Source organism: Schistocerca piceifrons, chromosome 5 (assembly GCF_021461385.2).
Source record: "Schistocerca piceifrons isolate TAMUIC-IGC-003096 chromosome 5, iqSchPice1.1, whole genome shotgun sequence".
Classification (NCBI taxonomy): Eukaryota; Metazoa; Arthropoda; class Insecta; order Orthoptera; family Acrididae; genus Schistocerca; species Schistocerca piceifrons.
Window position 1 is genome coordinate 503468178 of NC_060142.1, and position 20989 is coordinate 503489166.

The 20989-nt window shown below is 39.0% G+C and overlaps 1 protein-coding gene across 1 annotated transcript in view; it reads right to left on the reverse strand.

Moving 5' to 3' along the window:
* Nucleotides 1-20989, reverse strand: part of LOC124798657 (venom dipeptidyl peptidase 4-like) — a 280747-nt gene that overhangs the window by 14505 nt on the left and 245253 nt on the right. Inside the window, exons 11-12 of the mRNA XM_047262159.1 lie at nucleotides 5003-5210; nucleotides 151-335 (exon numbers count right to left, since the gene is read on the reverse strand). Of these exons, the coding sequence (XP_047118115.1) occupies nucleotides 151-335; nucleotides 5003-5210 (393 nt within the window). The remainder of the gene's footprint in view (nucleotides 1-150; nucleotides 336-5002; nucleotides 5211-20989) is intronic.

The following is a 20989-nucleotide window of genomic DNA, read 5'->3' on the forward strand; positions in this document are numbered from 1 at the left end:
AAACGTGTAAAAATAAGTAGAAATATCTTTTCTCATAATTGTTTGGTCTTCTAATTATTTCTAGATGCCCTATTTGGCTTAAATTAGTTATCAGTTAATGTGTTTTCAATTATTTTTAATAACAGTTAATTTAACACAAAATATACTCACACATCTACAACCAAAGGATACTTCATTTTGCTTATATCCCAGGTTGGAGGTAACCACAACCTGACCTGTGCTTTGTAATCCTCTGGGACATCAACTTGCAGATTCATAGTTGCTGGGAGAAGAGTAAGACTTAAACGTTCTTTCAGCTCTTTATTTTCTTCCCACACCATTAATCTCTTCTGCTCCTAATACAAGGGAAAAGGAAACAACACACTTATTGCCAATCTATGTTTAAAAACAACCATATGAGCAGGCAACAATTATGATAACTCACAACTTAAACTGCTGATAAGTAAACTTCTGATTTAGTTGGAGAATTCATTTTATCTTCAGAATGATGTCTAAGAAGTCAGCTGAGCAATATGTTAATTAAGCGCAGTTCACCTGTCAATGGAAAGCGATGCACTGATATACTGATAGGCTTTTTTGAGTCAGCAGCCTTCTGACTGGTTTGATGCAGCTTGACACAAATTACTCTCTGGAGCCAACCTCTTCTCCTCAGAGCAGCATTTGCACCTTACTTTTCAATTACTGGTACTTGTTCAGTGTTCTCAAATCTATGCCTACCTCTAGAGTTCCCTCAGGTACCATGGAAGTTGTTCCCTGATTTCTTAACACACATCCTATCATCCTGTCCCTTCTTCTTGTCAGTGTTTTACATATTTTCTTTTCTTCATTAATTCTGTGGAGAGTCTCTTCATTTCTAATCTTATCAGTCAATTAATTTCAAAAACCATCTGAAATGCCACATCCCAGATGCTTCACTTCTCTTCTTTCCCAGTTTTTCCACACTTCATGATTCACTACTGTACAATACTGTGCTCCAAATGCACTTTCTCAAAAATTTATTAGCCTTTGCCTGATAATAGCAGATTTATTTGGACCACAAATGCCCTCTTTGCTTATGCCAGTCTGCTTTTTATGTCCTCCTTGCTTTGTGTATCATGTGTTATTTTGCTTCCAAAGCAGAAAAATTCCTTAATGTCATCAGCTTCATGGTCACCAATTCTGATGTTAAGTTTCTCATAATTTTCATTTCTGCTACTGCTCATTACTTTAGACTTTCTTCAGTTTACTCTCAGTTCATATTCTGAACTCATTAGACTGCTCATTTCTTTCAATGGGTCCTGTTTTGTTCTCTTTCAGTTAGGATAGCAGTGCCATCAGTGAATCTTATCACTGTACTAATATGTGTGGGCTATTCACCATCACTACCAGCAATGCTTCTCATAGCAGCATTATGCAAGTGGTCCAACCCAGTGAAGCCACAAGAGCCGCATCAGCAGACAACAGAATATCATGCAAACTCACCAGGCTGGCAGGCAGCAGCAAGAACACCACCAGACATCACTTGCTTGCAGACCTGCCTGATTCCCAGAGTCATGTGGCCACAAATAGATTCAGCTACATGCTGGTGCCACTTAGGTGTTTGTACCAGCACATACCTCTCCAGGGTAGTCTTTCCCTTTGAATTCTCTGGGACATGTTGTGATCACAGCAGTGGTCCAACAATTAGAGCTCTCACTAAGGAAAACATCGGAATCACTGACATCGTGCTACAGCCAGTCACTGCCACCAGTGGAGTTATCAGTGTTTCCCTCAAGCACTGCCAAAAAGTGGCCTCCCACCAGAGGTAGCTAAAGGATTCTGGTATTGGGCATTGTCACCACCTTACATTGTAACTGTTCTCCTACAAGTGAACTATGACACTGACTTCATCTGTTACTGGGGCCATCTGCCCATTTATGAACTTGTGCAAATTCAGTGATTACCACACACCACTACAAACAACTAATTAAGGCGCGCCAGGAAGGAGCTTTTGTTTCTGTACTTATTAATAAATTTGTTCTACAGCAGTTACGTGGGCTGTGTTTTTCATGTGCCTAAACTATTACAGGACACATCAGATACCCTTTCACTTGAGTTTGAAACTCATTCCTGAACCTTTATTCTATTTCCATCATTTCTTCTTTGACGTATAGATTGAAGTGCAGGGCAAAAAACTGCTTACCTTCCTTACAGACTATTTAATCCAAGACCTTTGCTTTTCATCTTCCAGTCTTATTGTTCCCTCTTTGTTCTTGCACATACTGTGTATTACCCATTTATCTTTATATCTTATTCCTATTTTTTCATGATTTTGAATATCTTACACCATTTTACACTGTTAAATGCTTTTTTTAGGTTGACAAAGCCTATGAATGTGACTCAATTATTCCTAAGTCTTGTTTCCATTTCAAGAACAATGTCAGAACTGTCTCTCTGATTCTCCACCTTACTAAAGCCAATCTGATCATCATCTAACAGATTCTCAATTTTATTTTCCATTTTTCTGTCATTATTTTTGTCAGCAGCTTGGATGCATGAACTTACTGTGCAATAGTTCATACATGTATCTACCCTCACTGTCTTTGGAATTGCGTGAATGATATTTTACTGAAGGTCTGATGATATGTCTTCAGTCTCATAGATTCTACACACCAATGTGAATAGTCATTTGGCTGCCACTTCTGCCAATGATTTTAGAAATTCTGAAGGAATGTTATCTTTCATTTCTATATTTGATTTCAATTCTTCCAAAGCTCTGTTAAATTCTCTGTAGATTCTAAAACTGGATTCCCAATGTTTACAGTATCAACTCCCATTTCTTCTTCTATCACTGCATTGATCCCATACATCTTTCATATTGACTTCTATTTATTCTTCTATCACTTCATGAGACCAGTTCTCCACTTCATGGAGGCCTCTAATGTACTCTTTCCACCTATCCACTCTCTCCTCTGCATTTAGCAGTGCACTTCTCATTGTATCTCTTACTGTTGCTGCCCTTGCCTTCAATTTCACCAAAGGTTGTTTTGATTTTTTAATGGTAAATTGGTTCATCAAATGACTATTTATTTTTCAGTTTATTTACATTTTTCTTGAAGCCAATTTGGCATTGGATTTCCTGCATCTTCTATTTATTTCATACACACATGACTTACATTGCTCTTTTCCTGTATTGCCTGAACATTTCTGTGCTTCCTTCTTTTGTTGATCAGTTGATGTATTTCTTCCGTTACTCAAGGTTTCTTCTCTGTTACTTTCCTTGTACTACAAATGTCTGCTTGTGTCTGTGTATGTGCGGATGGGTATGTGTGTGCGTGCGAGTGTATACCTGTCCTTTTTTCCCCCTAAGGTAAGTCTTTCCGCTCCCGGGATTGGAATGACTCCTTACCCTCTCCCTTAAAACCCACATCCTTTCGTCTTTCCCTCTCCTTCCCTCTTTCCTGATGAAGCAACCATTGGTTGCGAAAGCTAGAATTTTGTGTGTATGTATGTGTTTGTTTGTGTTTCTATCGACCTGCCAGCGCTTTCGTATGGTAAGTCACATCATCTTTGTTTTTAAATATATTTTTCCCGCCTGGAATGTTTCCCTCTATTTTTTTCTTGTACTATGTTTGTCTGTCTGGATTCTGTGATTGCTGTTTTTAGATATGTCCATTCCTCTTGAAATGAATTGCTACTTTGGTATTCATTATTACAATATCCACAACCTTGGAATACTTCCAACGCATCTCATAGTACTTCAGCTCCCCTCCCCCCCCTGCCCCCCCTTTTTTTTTTTGCATCAATTCTTCTGGATGTGTCTCTTAAACTTCAGTCTTTCAGTCTACTCTTCGCTCTTCGTCATTAGTAAACTATGATATAAGTCCATATTTGCTCCATGGTATGCCTTGCCATCCAATACGTAGCTTCAGAATATCTGTCTGACCACAGTACTGCATAAAAATTAACTTGTAAAAATGAGGCAGAGTATCTCTGGATTGTAAAACAGCAGTACACACAGTTAGAAAGCACATACACAACTAAATACACAGCATTTGTAATAAGACTTTCCTTTTCTACTGCTACCATGGCAGTAGAACATTTCTCTTAATGCTACAGATTTCCTCACTTGGGTGTGAAATCATGAACTGCATAAGACAAGAATGGGTTTGATTTTTTAAACAAAAAAAATTGTAATTTTTGCAAAACTGCTCATTGGATTTTAGAAAGTGAAATGCAGTTAAATTTTTTGCTCTGATCTTTGATACTAGCAATAGAGATACCAAGTTCCATTTGAAAGATCAAAGTTGATACCTATGCCTCTGCAATTAATAGAACTATGAGAAGAGGCTGTATGTCATTCAGTGAGGAGTTTCTTATAGTTCATCTGAGCAAAAAATAGAATGATGATGTCTTAAATAGTTCCATAAATATTTATGGCGAACAGCATATCTGAATCACCTACTATACCAACCAGATCAGTAATTTCTTATTCTGATTTTCTTCCAAATTTGATAACTTCATATATTGAGCAGAAGATACCATGATTACAGCTTTTTGTTTATCTGTTACATTTATGCTGTAAAAATACCCAGTGGTCACTGAAAATTCTTAAGTAGGAAGAGAGAGACTGGAGAAAGGAGAAGAGAAAGTTGAAGGTGAAAGCTCCTTTTTCTGTATTCTGTTTTTACTTTTATGTGAACTTCACCCTTCTACATCTTCTTCCACTTGATGCTGCTGACAATATCAGACATTCTTCAGATTGGAAAAAATAAGTGTGCTCACCTTCTCAATACCACTGATTACAAAAACGAACTGATTTACTTGGACACTAAGAAATGACAACATTTTTTAGTATTTTTATACCCACCTGCAAGATCACTTGTAATAAATTTGTTTCCTGAGATTACGTATTACAAGGAAAATATATTGTCTTCTATGATTACAAATTATATTACGTTAATTTGGAAAACCGTATATTTACCTACAAAGGTTATCATTCATTGAAGGAAAGAATCAGGAAAAAATATTTCATAACAATTACCTTATTGTATATGTAAGTTTCTGGAACCTCAGGCCCTAGAGTTTGAAGAATGTAGTATGAATGATTTTTACTGAATATTGCGTTATGATATCGAGAACTGAGATTACATGTGAGACACTGCACAGAATAGTAAGGGAAATTTGGCTTGTCTGATACACTGTGCAAGTGAAGTACTGCTGAATTTCCAGGTAAAGTTGCCAAGAAATATCTGAAACATGTCAAAATATTATAAACAAATAATAGTATCAGAATTAAAACTGAATGATTCTTAACTAGCAACTAAAGCAGAAAGAAAAATCTGCAGAAATGTGAGAGACACATTCAGACAGGTAGTACATATAGATCAACCCATAAGCTAAAATACTTTTCAGATGACAGCAACTTCCATATCACAGAGGCTTTTACACATATATTTTTTTTTGTGTGTGCGTGTGTGTGTGTGTGTGTGTGTGTGTGTGTGTGTGTGTGTGTGTGTGTGAGAGAGAGAGAGAGAGAGAGAGAGAGAGAGAGAGAGAGAGAGAGAGAGAGAGAGAGAAGGATATCACACAAAATGCCATCAGATGAGCACAGGAAAATATTCCAGAAATTTGCTATATATGTTCACAAAAACTGGATGCTATGTAGATGCGTGTGTTGAACAATCCAAAATATAAATCAGCCTTTCACTGCAAAAATGATAATGTGATTATAATAGCAAAAGCAAGCAATGTTTGTTGAACAAGAAAAATTAAGAGTGTAATCAACCCTTGTCTCCAATTTCACACAATTATTACTATACACAGCACCATAAAGATATGATGGATCAAGAGAAAATTAAAGTAGAAATGGATAAGACTCTCATGGTACAAATGCAAACAACTTCATATAAAAAATGGGAACTCTGGGTTGGAATATCAACAATATAGGAAAAGATAGATTGCTGCCTACCATAAAGACACGTTAAGTTACAGATACGCACAATTAAAAGACATTTATACATAAGCTTTTGGCCACAGCCTTCATCAGAAAAAGAAAGTGAAACATACTTCACTCATTGACATAGTGTGAATCAATGGTGTGCCTGCAACTTAATTCATCTTCTTTACAGTAAGTAGCAGTCTACCTTTTCCTGCATTGTTGATATTTTACGAAACTTTGCATGGCTTGTTAACAAGATACCAATCAGAGCTGTGTAAAATTTTGTATAATGTACTAGGAGCTCCATACCAAACACAACACAAAAAAATTAAGAGTGTGCTTGTCGAACACAGCGTTTCAAACTAAAGTTGGCACAGCAGAAGCAAAATTTAAACCCATAGCAACAGGATGCAATAACATTAGCAGCACATTAGGTTTCACTAATATTATAGGAAATAATGGTATCAGAAGCTCCAGCAGTACTGTGGAAGCAGTACTACTGACTATATATGAACAATAAATTGAAGCAGTTAAACAATGGAAAGTCCAGGATGAAATAAAAACAATTTGGAAATGATAGAGTTTTACTCACCACACTGAGGAGGCACTGAGATGCAAAGAGGCACAATGAAGAAAACTGCTAAAATACATAACTTTTCAGACAAAGTCTTTCTTCTGAATAGCATAAGGACTACATCCAAAAGGTTATATATTTCATCCGTCTTTTTTCAGTGTGCCTGTCTGCGACTCATTGCTCCTCTGCATGGTGATTAGCAACAATATATCATCCAGAATGAGATTTTTCACTTTGCAACGGAGTGTGCGCTGATATGAAACTTCCTGGGAGATTAAAACTGTGTGCCGGACTGAGAATTGAACTCGGGATCCTTGCCTTTCGCAGGCAAGTGCTCTACCATCTGAGCTACCCAAGCACGACTCATGACCCGTCCTCACTGCTTCAATTCTCCCAGTACCTTGTTTTCTATCTTACAAACTGTGAGGACTCATGACCCGTCTTCACTGCTTCAATTCTGCCAGTACCTCGTCTCCTATCTTCCAAACTGTGAGGACGAGTCATGAGTCATGCTTGGGTAGCTCAGATGGTAGAGCACTTGCCCACAAAAGGCAAAGGTCCCGAGTTCAAATCTTGGTCAGGCACGCAGTTTTAATCTGCCAGGAAGTTTCAACAATATATCATTTCCATACTGTTGATAAACCAAAGTAGTTGGTAGTTACAGCGAGGATAACATCACGTAAAAGTGCAGTCAATCAAGAAGATTAATAGAAATAACAAAGCAATAATTCAGACTCGAAGATGGTTTACATGAACTGTCACTGCTTTATTTAGACAGTTCAAGAGCCTCACTGAAATGCCCAAAACACTCCAGAGGGATATAATACAAGAAAGGCAGTGCATGTTGTGAAAGGCCTTACTCTCAAAATTCTTCTAGGCCACATCCCATTATGGCCCAAGAAAGATATTAATGTTACTTCCTTGAACATTCATCTCGCATAATGCTTATCATGATAAAATTAGATCAACCAGGTTTAAACAGTTGGATTGTGACAATCTAATTTCCTATGTATCATATGTGAATGGAACAAAAACGAGAGAAGAGGGAAATTGTAGACATACACTGTGTGCCTTTGACCACATACTGTAGTGGCCTGCAAAGAACAAGATAATTTATATGTTAATGTAGGTAATTTGTACAATCAGACAGTCTCATACAGGAGCCAGGAGCCACCAAGGTCAGTGTAATCTAGCTGCCTCAGTCTGTTTGGGATATTTGTAAATTGCAGTAGTATTAGTATTTACAGTCATAATGTTGAGAACATGAGCATATGTACTAAGGTCTTACAAGTGGACATGTAATTGCAGTAGTCAGACAGATATATGTTTAAGGCACAAAGATGAGGAATGATTAACAAGATTAACAACTGGTATGGATGGGGGACACAACGCTTTGTTTATCCACATTGAAGATGAGAACCCAAGGCTCAAAATACATCATGCATTGAAATAAAATAATGATAATGACTGTTGGTGGTTGTTCTTTATTTTACAATTATCTATTGTACCACTTATTAAGATTTTTTCTGTTCCATTTGTGGATGGAATAGAGAAGAATTACAGCTGCTGTATGAGATTTTATTAGCTTAATTTTATCATCACTGTCTTGTGGGAGTAAAAAGATTGATTAATCAAGTGTGATCAGCCAAGAACCTTTTTGTAGGTACAGACTATCTTTGCTAGTTCTTGTCTGGTTTCTGTTATGTTGGATTCATGTATTCTGTCTGTGATAAAATAAAAAGGTTCTACTACATTTGAAATTAGTGTACATATTGTATGTAGGTGATTGTGTCTCTACATAACTGGTGACTCGCAAAAGAACTAGTTTTATAGCAGACAGGTTATTTTTATGCAGTTTTCAGCATTATGATTTCATCATAGAGGATGGGGATAAACTATTGTGCACTGACAGTGATGAACTCCAGCATCTCTACCAGGAAATCAAGATTTTGGAGCCCTCCTCACCTGCATAATGACCAAGGGATGTAGTGACATGCATCAGTATGATGTTGGGCAATATGCTGCCGACCACGCTGAGTGGTTGCTTTACCATTAGCATACCTTTTACGTAAGACTATACTTCAGGCATCCCCACAATGGCAGGATGGGACATTAAGCCTAATGTGGCAGTTCTCTTTCTTTCATCTGTGTTGCAACCACATTCTGGAGCAACAGATTTTCTGCTACCTCAGTTGGTGCGAACATATCTCCAATATCCAATGGCCCCAAGCTTCACACTGTTCACATCCATGTCCTGCTATGTTCTGATTTCATTCCAGCCCTCCTATAACCTCCAAACACAACCTTTTCTGATTTTGCACTATGGGGATCACACATTTGATATACATGGGCATGCTGAAAGATAATCTCTCCATTTTTCTTGTGCAAAATTTCATAATAATTTTTAAATAAAACAAAAATTACTAACATTCTATATCTTTCTTCTTCCTGTCTAAATATTTGCAGCCCTCTGCTGCTGGAGGGCTCTGAATTGTAGCGTGTAACATGATGGTATGTAACGTAAGTATATTGGTGCAAGAGAGACAGTGTGCTATAACCAGGTTTTGAGTTCAAGGAGTTAATCTACACATAGAGCACCCTCTCCATCAGCATGACAATAACTGAGCACATACAAGTGCTGCAACATTTGCAACAATCCAACGCTATGGATCCACTGTCATCAACCATCATCCACACAGTCCCGAGTTGACCCCGTCAAATTTTCATCTATTTCCAAAACTTAAAGAATACGTTTGAGAAATTAACTTTGATAGTAATAAAGCAGATTTCCAAAACTTAAAGAATACCTTTGAGAAATTAACTTTGATAGTAACGAAGCAGTGCAAGCAGAGGTAAGGCTGTAGCTCTGTCAAAGAAGGTAGACATTGTACAGTGGAGTTATTAATAAACTGCTCTTTCGTTGGGAAAATGTCTTCATTGCCAAGACGACTACATTGAGAAATAAATATGTAGACATGAAGAATACAGATGTAAAATGTTAATAATGCTTGATTTATTTAAAAAGCTTTAAGAGATTGCATGCCCTCCTATTACAGAAAGATAGATGCAACAGAATATTCACTGAGAGGGCAAAACCTGCATGGGTCATACCTTTAGAGGGCAACACGCCTACGTCAATCAATATGCAGTGCACTGCCACACTCATATTGCTTACACCTGCTTTGCCAATGCCCTGAACTGACCATGCAGTGAAGTTCAAATCCCCCAATCCCCTTCCATCCCCAGTGCTCCACAACTAGTGGTGGGAGTCAGGGTGGGGTGGAAGGGCTGTGTGGCTGTAAAACAGCTGATTGAGCCAACAAGTCCTTTATTGAAATTAGGCACCCCCCCCCCCCCAACACACACACACACACACACACACACACACACACTACCACAGTCTCTGGCTGATGAAGTCAGACTGCAAGCAGGAGAGCATGATGTGAGAGGCAAGGGGCTGGTGGTGGGAGTAAGGAGAAGGCACAGGCAGGGAGGGGGAGGAGTAGCAGGGTAGGGGTGGGGGTTGGTTTATAGTGCTGCTTGTGGGAGTGTACAGGGACAGGGTGGAGAGAGGATAGAGCAGCTAGGTGCAGACAGGTGGTTAGAAGGAGGGTGGGGGATAGGTCTGTGTGTGTGTGTGTGGGGGGGGGGGGGGAAGGGGGGGGGGTTAATGAGAACAGAGAGAAGTAAAAAGAGTGAGGGTGCATTGGAGGAACGAAAGGGCTGTGTAGTGCTTGAATGGGAACAGAGAAGGCAGAGAAGGGTCTAGATGGGTAAGGACAATGACTAACAAAGGTTAGGGCCAGGAGGGTTACTGAAACGTAGGATATATTGCAAGGAGAGATCCCACATACACAATTCAGAAAAGCTGGTGTTGGTGGTGAGAATCCATATGTCACAAGCTGTGAAGCAGTCACTGAAATGAAGAACATTGTGTTGGGCTTCATGTTCATCAACAGGGTGGTCCAGCTGTTTCTTGGGCACACTTCGTTGGTGGCCATTCATGTCGACAGACAGCTCGTTCATTGTCATGCCCATGCACAGTGATGCACAGTGGTTACAGCTTAGCTTGTAGATCACATGGCTGATTTCACAGGTAGCCCTGCCTTTGATGGGACAGGTGATGGTTGTGCCTAGACTGGAGTAGGTTGTGGTGGGAGGATGTATGGGACAGGTCTTACATCTAGGTCTATTACAGGGATACGAGCCTTGCGCCAAGGGGTTGGGAGCAGGGTGTGTAGGGATGGATGAGGACATTGTGTGGGTTTGGTGGGTGGTGGAATACCACTGTGGGAGGGATGTGAAGGATAGTGGTTAGGTAGGAAATTCCTCATTTCAGGTGATTTAGTTGCTCCAGTCCTGTGTGATACTAAGTCACTGCGGGAATGCTCCTTTGTGGCCAGATGGTGGGACTTTTGGGAGGTGGTGGGTGACTGGAGAGATAATGCATAGGAGATCTTTTTTTGTACAAGGTTGAGAGGGTAATTACAGTCTGTGAAGGCCTCAGAATATACTGATGGTCTCACTGAGGCCTTCACAGACATAGCTGTAAAACCATTCATGTGGTCTACAAGCTAAGTTGCAAGCACTGTGCTGCATTCTACATGGGCATGACAACCAACAAGCTGTCATTTCGCATCAATGACTGTCGACAAACTGTGGCCAAGAAACAGCTGGACCACCCTGTTGCTGAGCATGCTGCCCAGCACTATGTTCTTCATTTCAAAGACTGCTCCACACCCTGTGACATCTGGATCCTTCCCAACAATCCCATCTTTTCTGAATTGCGCAGTTGGGAACTCTCCCTGGAATATATCCTTTCCCATAACCCTCCCGGTCCTAACCTTCATTAGCTATTGTCCTTACCCATCTAGCCCCTTCACCTGTTCCCATTCCAGCACTACACAGCCCTCTATTTCACCATTGCACCCTCAGCCTTTTTACTTCTCTCCTTTTCTGCTACCCCCCCCCCCCCCCCCCCCCCCACTCCCAGCCCCTGCTCACTGTCTAACTTCCCAACTGCACCTAACTGCCTCTCTCCAGGCATCCCTGTATGCTCCCACAAGCAGCACTTTACTGTCCACCACCCCTACCCTACTATCCATCTCCCTCCCTGCCCCAGCCTCCTCCTCACCCCACCGCCCAGTTGCCTCTCCCATCATGCATTGCTGCTTGCAGTCTTGCTTCAGCAGCCAGACACTGTGGACATGTGTGTGTGTGTGTGTGTGTGTGTGTGTGTGTGTGTGTGTGTGTGTGTGTGCGCGCGCGTGTATGTGTGTATGGTGTCCATTTTCGTTGAAGGCCTTTTTGGCCAAAAGCTCACATTGTGACAGTCTTTTTGTTGTGCCCATCAGCGACTCAGCGTCTCACTATAGGGTGAGCAGCAACTATCCTTATCATAATACTGTTACATTTCATCCTGGATTTTTCCATTGTTTAAAAAAGTGTTTCTAATACATTTGAAATTAGTGTATTTGTTTAATGTAGGTGACAGTGTCTCTACAGTCTCTATGCAGTCAGCGTGTAAGGAGCTTATGAATATTCATAGATTTTAATTTGAAAACTAATACTTGGCATATTCTAAATAAGTTTTTGATATATGTTGTTCATCTTTCTTTGAATGCCTGGAAGTACAGAGTTTTGAGTGATTCCAACATTCTCACTCAGATCAAAGGAATCTGTATCCTTCTTTGTATATATTAGTAAAATTAAAGCCTGTTAAATTTAAAGATGTTAGTATTGACTAGGATTTACATCCCTGAGCCCAGATATCCTGATAAATTGTGGAAGAAATAGCTAATAATGTACTCTTTTACTTTACTTTGGAACACCTGGGCATTTCCAATTTCCTGTCTGAAGTCTGCCAGCAACATATTACAGACTATTGTGCTATTGCACAATGGGAGAAGCTGACAGAATACATGTGACTCATAACTCACACATTTACTCATAGAAAAATTTTTTACATGGTTGAGAAGGGAATTAGAAAATATGTCAGGTTAGGGAGTAAATACTTTCATGACAGTTTGCGACATGCCTAGCATAGTAAATATCATAGTTGTCTTGATGTAAATGGAGAGCTGGAAATTGACTGTAAGTGGCCTATGTGTTAACTCAGGGTACTGGCTACCTTTATTCCTGATTTCTTCCAAATCCATCCAGACATTTCAGTGAGAAGGAGTAACAAACATACTACGTTGATGAAGAAAGATAATAAGCAATTTCTAGTTTAGTGCAATGCTAATTTTATAATATTTGCACATACAACAATGTCATTGCCCTCACATGTGTGTTTGTTAACAAGGACTATGCTTGTACATCATAATCAACTCCAGCTTCACTAAAAGCCCACAAAATTCTGCAAGTAAAGGCATGATGTGTCTCTGTTGTACAGCATTTAAATGAAATTGTCGTGAGTCTTCAAGAGCCTCAGAAGCTGTAAGACATGTGTGACGCTTGGTGGATAAAATGCAATGGGCTTTTATGGATGTATGGATTTAACACTTTTAGGATTGCCTAAGCACTGTATTCATTACATTGAATCCTATTATGCAAGACATATTAAATAATAAAAGCATTTTCACAAAAACAATACAGAATTTATAGCTTTTTTTTTAAGGATAAATATTGTTCCACATTTTGCATTATAATCAAGAACTTATGCTACATGCTTTTAAAAGTAGCCTATGTGTTAATTCTAGGTATAAGCTAATTCTGATCCAGATTTCTTTGAACTCAATCCAGCTGTTTTAGTGTGAAGGAGTAACAGACGTATTCACACACAGGCTTTCACATTTATAATATACAGGGTGGTCCATTGAATGTGACTGGGCCAAATATCTCACAAAATAAGCGTCAAACAAAAAAACTACAAAGAACAAAACTTGTCTAGCTTGAAGGGGGAAACCAGATGGCACTATGGTTGGCCCACTAGATGGCGCTGCCATATATCAAACGGATATCAACTGCGTATTTTTAAGTAGGAACCCCCATTTTTTATTACATATTCGTGTAGTACGTAAAGAAATATGAATGTTTTAGTTGGACCACTTTTTTCACTTTGTAATAGATGGCGCTGTAATAGTCACAAACATATGGCTCACAATTTTAGATGAACAGTTGGTAACAGGTAGGTTTCTTAAATTGAAATACAGAACGTAGGTAATTTTGAACATTTTATTTCGATTGTTCCAATGTGATACATGTGCCTTTGTGAACTTATCATTTCTGAGAACGCATGCTGTTACAGCGTGATTACCTGTAAATACCACATTAATGCAATAAATGACGTCCGTCAACCTCAATGCACTTGGCAATACATGTAACGACATTCCTCTCAACAGCGAGTAGTTCGCCTTCCGTAATGTTCGCACATGCATTGACAATGTGCTGACGCATGTTGTCAGGCGTTACGGGTGGACCACGATAGCAAATATCCTTCAACTTTCCCCATGGAAAGAGATCCGGGGATGTCAGATCTGGTGAATGTGTGGGCCGTGGTATGGTGCTTCGACGACCAATCCACCTGTCATGAAATATGCTATTCAATACCACTTCAACCGCACACGAACTATGTGCTGGACATCCATCATGTAGGAAGTACATTGCCATTCTGTCATACAGTGAAACATCCTGCAGTAACATCAATAGAACATTACGTAGGAAATGAGTATACATTGCACCATTTAGATTGCCATTGATAAAATGGGGGCCAATTATCCTTCCTACCATAATGCTGCACCATACATTAACTCGCCAAGGTCACTCAATGTTCCACTTGTCGAAGCCATTGTGGATTTCCCACTGCCCAATAGTGCATAATATGCTGGTTTACGTTACCGCTGTTGGTGAATGACGCTTCGTCGCTAAATAGAACGCGTGCAAAAAATCTGTCATTGTCCTGTAATTTCTCTTGTGCCCAGTGACAGAACTGTACGCGATGTTCAAAGTCGTCATGATGCAATTCCTGGTGCATAGAAATATGGTACGCATGCAATTGATGTTGATGTAGTATCCTCAACACCGACGTTTTTTGAGATTCCCGATTCTCACGCAATTTGTCTGCTACTGATGTGCGGATTAGCCATGACAGCAACTAAAACACCTACTTGGGCATCATCATTTGTTGCAGGTCATGGCTGATGTTTCACATGTGGCTGAACACTTCCTGTTACCTTAAATACCATAACTATCCGGCGAATGGTCCGGACACTTGAATGATGTCGTCCAGGATACAGACCAGCAAACATAGCACACGCCTATTGGGCATTTTGATCACAATAGCCACACATCAACACAATATCAACCTTTTCCGCACTTGGTGAATGGTCCATTTTAACATGGGTAATGTATCATGAAGCAAATACCGTCCGTACTGGCGGAATGTTACATGATACCACATACTTATACGTTTGTGACTATTACAGCGCCATCCATCACAAAGCGAAAAAAGTGCTCCAACTAAAACATTCATATTTCTTTATGTACTACACGAATATGTAATAAAAATGGGGGTTCCTATTTTTAAAAAATGCAATTGATATTCATTTGACCTATGGCAGCGCCATCTAGCGGGCCAACCATAGCGCCATCTGGTTTCCCCCTTCAAACTGGACGAGTTTCGATCTTTGTAGTTTTTTCGTTTGATGCTTATGTTGTGAGATATTTGGCCTGGTCACTATCAATGGACCACCCTGTATATGGGGACTACAGTTAACTGATGTCCTATCAATATTCTAAGGCATCCTATTTGTTATACCCATGACTGTAATGATGTCATCAAACAATTTATTACTCTAACAGAAATTCGAGGATGAAAAGAAATACAAATGATGATAAACAATCATTCAGCTGGAGTTGATTGATATATGATACACAGACCCATATATAGAGCATCTGCAAATAACATGATATCTGAAATACCACAGCTCTGTAAATCATTGGTGTTGTGGTGCACAATATTTGCAACAACTGGTTGACTGAGTTTGTGGCTTGTTGCAGTCTGACAGCAGCCATTCATGAGGGAAGTCAGCTGGTTTCTTTTGATGTCCATGTAGAACAGTGCACAGTAATTATAGCACAGCTGGTATATGATATAGCTGCTTCCAAGAATGACTCAACTCTGACAGAAAACGGAGTGCCTGTGACTGGATTGTTGTAAGAGGTGGTGAGTCGATGTATGAGACTGGTTATGAACAAGCGTTTTTCATAGAGGAATGACCTATCAGGTGCAGGTCTGAAAGAAGAGATGCCAGAGGAATGGGCTAAGATAATGCATAGGTTTGTTGGTCAATGAAATTCTATTTTGGATGCTGACGGTAGGATTGGGGTAAGAGATCCCTTATCTCAAAGTATGATGAGAGGTTTAGTTTCTCAAGCCCTAGATGATACTGAAAGATAAGTAGAGTGCTGGATCGTGGATCGTTCAAGATAGATACGGGTATGTTGGTGTCACATAATAAAACAGTACAGGAAACATGTTTCTGAACTAGTTGGATAGGGTGTTGTGTGTCTGTAAAAGCTCTGGCGAAGTTACAGAGTGGTGCACGAAATGTGTTACCATTTTGTTTTTGATTATAAACTTTATTGTCAATACAATCTGAAAGGAACATATACTACAATGAAGAGCCATCCATGGATATTTGTTCTATCTCAGCACATGCTCAATATGTCCACCATTTCATTTCCTAACTTCCTTCAAACAAACACTGAAGTTAGTGATTATCCTATAGCACATGTCTTCCGTAATTTCACAGCAAGCTTGAAGAATAAGTCTTCTGAGCTCCATTAAATCACATGGACGTTTCGGGAAAATTTTTTCCTTTAGGTACCCCCAAAGAAAAAAGTCACATGGATTGAGGTCTGGACTATTGGGGGGCCAATTTTGTCCGTCATTGAAGCGATCTGGAAACCTGACTGAAATGATCTGCATGTTGAAATGCTCGTGTAAAAACTCCAACACAGTGTTTGCAGTATGTGGCCTTGCTCCATCTTGCACGAACCACTGCATGTTGAAGTGCAAGGCAGTAACAAGAAGCTGTGGAATGAAGCTATTGCAAAGCATGCTCAAATAACATTCGCTGTTCACAGTTTCTTCAAAGAAAAAGAGTCCAATAAGTCCATGACTGGAAATTGCTGCCCACGCTGTAATCCTCGAAGCATAATGTTGTCGTTCATGAAGCACTTGTGGGTTTTCAGTGGCCCAAAAGCATACATTTTGTATGTTAACCACACTGTCTAAATGAAAATGCTCCTCTTCTGTAAACCAAATGTTTTTGAGAGTTTCTTCCCTATCCTCCGCCTACTGAGCAAACAGTAGTCTTTGCTGATTGTGTTCTTCAGTAAGCTTCTACACACAGGTCATCTTGTATGGGTACATATGGAGGTCACTTTTAAGAATGCATTGAACGGAGTGTCTGCATATTCCCAGTTGCACTGGTGCCTTTCTAAATGATTTCCCTGGACTTCTCTGTACAGCAACTTGTACTGCTTCAATATTCTCCGGCGAACAAACAGGCTTAGGTCGAGGTCGCTTCACTTCCAATACTGTTCCTTCCTGTACAAATTTATCGTACAACCTGTGGATGGTCTTCTTGCAAGGGACCCATCGTGTGTTAAACTGTTGTCGAAAATGCCTCTGGCTTTTCATGAAAAAGTAACACAATTGCCAATCGTTGCTGTGTCATCAGTCTTCCATTGTCAGCCATTGCTGCTTACTAGTCTCCTAGTGGCAGTATCGTGAATTACACATCATTTCATAACTCATTTGTTTTTCCAAGCTCTGCTGGTACAGCTGTAGAGATCCCAGTGGGATATCTAATGTGCGTCATAAATTGTGAAAGAAAAAATTGGTAACACATTTCGTGCGCCACCCTGTATTTGCATTTTTGGACAACTGCTTCTTTCTACTTCATATGGGAGCAAGGATCTAAAGAACATTGTTTTTGACATGAAACGCCTAACAGCTTTCAATGTGGAGGTAATTATTTGTGCTACACTGCTACCAGTAACTTTCTACTTATTTTATGTTGAATTTAACACTTTGCCTTGTGTTTTGAACATCTTTTCCTCATCCGTAGGAAAGTTTATACACAGAATAAATTGCATTTAACAATAAAATTTTAAATCTAAAGCTAACAAAGACATTATATAGCTTAAATTACATGCACTGTTCTGTTGTTGTAATGGCTGTCCCCCCTCCCCCCTGCAGATTAATTCATTAGATTGTTTTGTTAAATAAGATTTATTTTGAATGCCAATACACATGAGGATGCTAAAAACATGCAAAAATTTGTTAAATTAAACATAAAATAAAGTGACTAGCCATACTGCAACACAAATAATTATTTTACATGGTCTTGGTTCTTACACATGTTATTAAAATGCAGGTAGTGTTGAAGACTGTTTCATTTTTCATGTACAGAGGATTTCATGGAGTTATCATAGAGGTGGATATCAAGATCTAGGAAGACAGCTCATTGAGTTAAGAAGGACTGGGTAAATCTTATTTTGGAGTACACATTGAGGTTCTGTAGCAAAGAGAAGATGCTATATTGTCATATGTCCAGACTGTGATGATATCATCAAGGATTCTGAATCAATAGACAGGGAGGATTCCTTACAGATGCTCATAAACATGTTGGTGTCAGATGGTATCATTTGAATGCTCAAAGCTGTCATGTGGATTTCTTGTGGGGTTGGAGTTTTGTGAGCCATGTGAGAAAATTTTCTAAAGGAGGCTCATAAACATGCTGGTGTAAGATGGTACATTTGAATGTCCATAGCTGTTCTCTGGATTTGAATTTTTGTGAAATGTGTGAGGAAATTACAGAAGGAAGTGAACTAGTGAATATACCTGAAGGAATGTGCTACAGAATGACTCAAGTTAGAGCAGCCAAATCACCAAAGTCAATGGAAGATATGCATCAATTACATTCAGTTCCATTAAAAATTAAATAGAGTAAGCAAACTCGTCATTGTAGATCTTTGTCATGCAAGTAGAACAAACAATGTAACCCTGTCACTATGTCTGTGTTATTGATGTGGAGAACAACACAGACATGACAAATGTCCATTTCATAAAGCTGTCTGCCACAACAGCAAAAAGGAGTACATCACTAAAGAATATTAACTGGGGGAAGAAGGATTCAGCAATTCAAGGAAAAGAGCAAGTTACTGTATTGTCACAACCAACAGAGCAGGTTAACATGTCATAATAATATAGCAGAAACAATGAAAACAATGTAATCAATCGACTACATAAATGAATGTTTGAAAGGCACCAATCAAACATTTGCTAGTTAGTAGCTCAATTGGTAAGTGCCAGACTACAAATTCAAAGGTCTTCGGTTTGATGACAGTTAGCCCACAATTTTTTTCTGTCACATACCAATTCTTTCAACTGTGGGAATGATTTTTGTAAGTAAAAAATGCTTCAGCAATTCAAAGAACAGAGCAAGTTACTGTATTGTCACAACCAACAGAGCAGGTTAATATGTCATAATAATTTAGCAGAAACAATGTAATTAATCCACTACATAAATGAATGTTTAAAAGTCACCAATCAAACATTTGCTAGTTAGTAGCTCAATTTGTAAGTGCCAAACTACAAATTAAAAGGTCTTAGGTTTGATAACAGTTAGTCCACAATTTTTTTCTGTCACATATCAATTCTTTCAACTCTGGGAATGATTTTTTAAGTAAAAAATGCAAAGTTATATTATGATACAGAGCCTATGTTAAACTGTGGATTTTGCTACATGTGGATTAGTAAGTGAGTTTGAAAGTCAGAGGAAGGCAAGAGCATACCAACTCCAATAGGAACAAGTCCAGTAAACGAGTGCTGTCTTCAAACCAATATGTGGATTTGTCTCAGCTTTACCTTTACAAGCTCATCAGATACAGTGCATTAGATTTTTCTCCACTACAATCAGGAAGACAGTACATAAACAAGCTGTGCTTGGGTGAAAGAGTACTTCAACAATCCTAGACTGACAATGGATAGCAGAATCTGTGAAAGGAATTATTTTTGTTGAATTATTTTCTGCTCCTAACAAAATTTATTCATTGATCACTGCATAACTTTGTTTTGCTGCAACTCAAAAGGAGCAACTGGAGTAATTAGTTGCTCATTATGAGGGTGCTTTAAGTGATGTAGCAGGCAAGTTAGTAGGACCTCTAATCATGGTACACTTTCAACCTGAAGCTACACCAATTTTTTCACATGCCTGTAAAATACCTTTAGGCCTTTGAGAAAAATATGCGAAGACAACTGAAGAAAAACTAGCATTGGGATTCTGTGTTCCACATTGTTGTCAAGAAACATGGAAAATTATGTATTACTGGTGACTACATGTTGACTTAAAATCCTCATATGCCTATACACATGTGCTAACATTGAATACATCAAAACACTGAATAGTCGCTGTAAAGATGACACACTGCAGGCAGGTACGATGAAAAGCCAGTTCACATTTAGCTTTCAGCCGAAGCCTTCTTCAGAAAAGGAAACCCACACACATTCACACAAGTAAACACACCTATTGCACACATGACCAGCATCACCAGCAGATCAATTCAAGCTGCTGGTAATGTGTGCATGAGGTGTGCTTACTTGTGTGAATGTGTGTGGGTTTCCTTTTCTGAAGAAGGCTTCGGCTGAAAGCTAAATGTGAACTGTCTTTTTGTTGCACCTTTTTGCAACTCAATGTGTCATCTTTGTGGCGAGTAGCAATCTACCTTTTCCTTACATTGTTGATATTCCAACCTGTAGTTTCCATTATTTAACACACTGAATAATTCTTTATAACAACCCATCTGACCAAAGCAGTATGCATCCTATCCAGTCATTCCCAGTGTATTTCTTATATCTTTTTAGGGTAAATTCATCCAAAAGATGGAATTGCTGAAGAAATACAGTTACAATTGAAACAGTTACTACGAAAATGTAACATTGCAGCCTGCACATCATAAAGTTTATGAAAGAAAATTCATCTAATGTCTTACATCAAAACATCAGGAACTTTATGGATCCTATATCCATACAGGAAAATGAATGAATAGATGAAATGTAAGCAGATTTATTGTGCATATCAGCTCATCACATGGAAATCACTGGAGGTGGACTGACCACTCTTGATGAAAATAAGGTAATATCATACTACTGTAGAACTTGTAAGAACTAAGGAAAAGTGACTATACAGAGAGAGAGAGAGAGAGAGAGAGAGAGAGAGAGAGAGAGATTCTTCAGGTTAATGCATATACATAACAGGAGAATTTTTCAGTAGCTCATACAATTATTATGCCTCTTTGGCAATCAGAGGATATTGCTGTTCAGTATCAGTTAGTACATGGCTGACAAAGGCTATTAGGTGTTCATGGCCATTCTTAAGTTAATGTGAGAAATCAGCACCTAGTCCTATCTCAACTGTGGCTATTGTTAGCACTAGCAGAAATGCAGAATCATATGGCATAAAAAATTGTGGAGAACCCAGTGTATGCTTGACATCATAATAGGG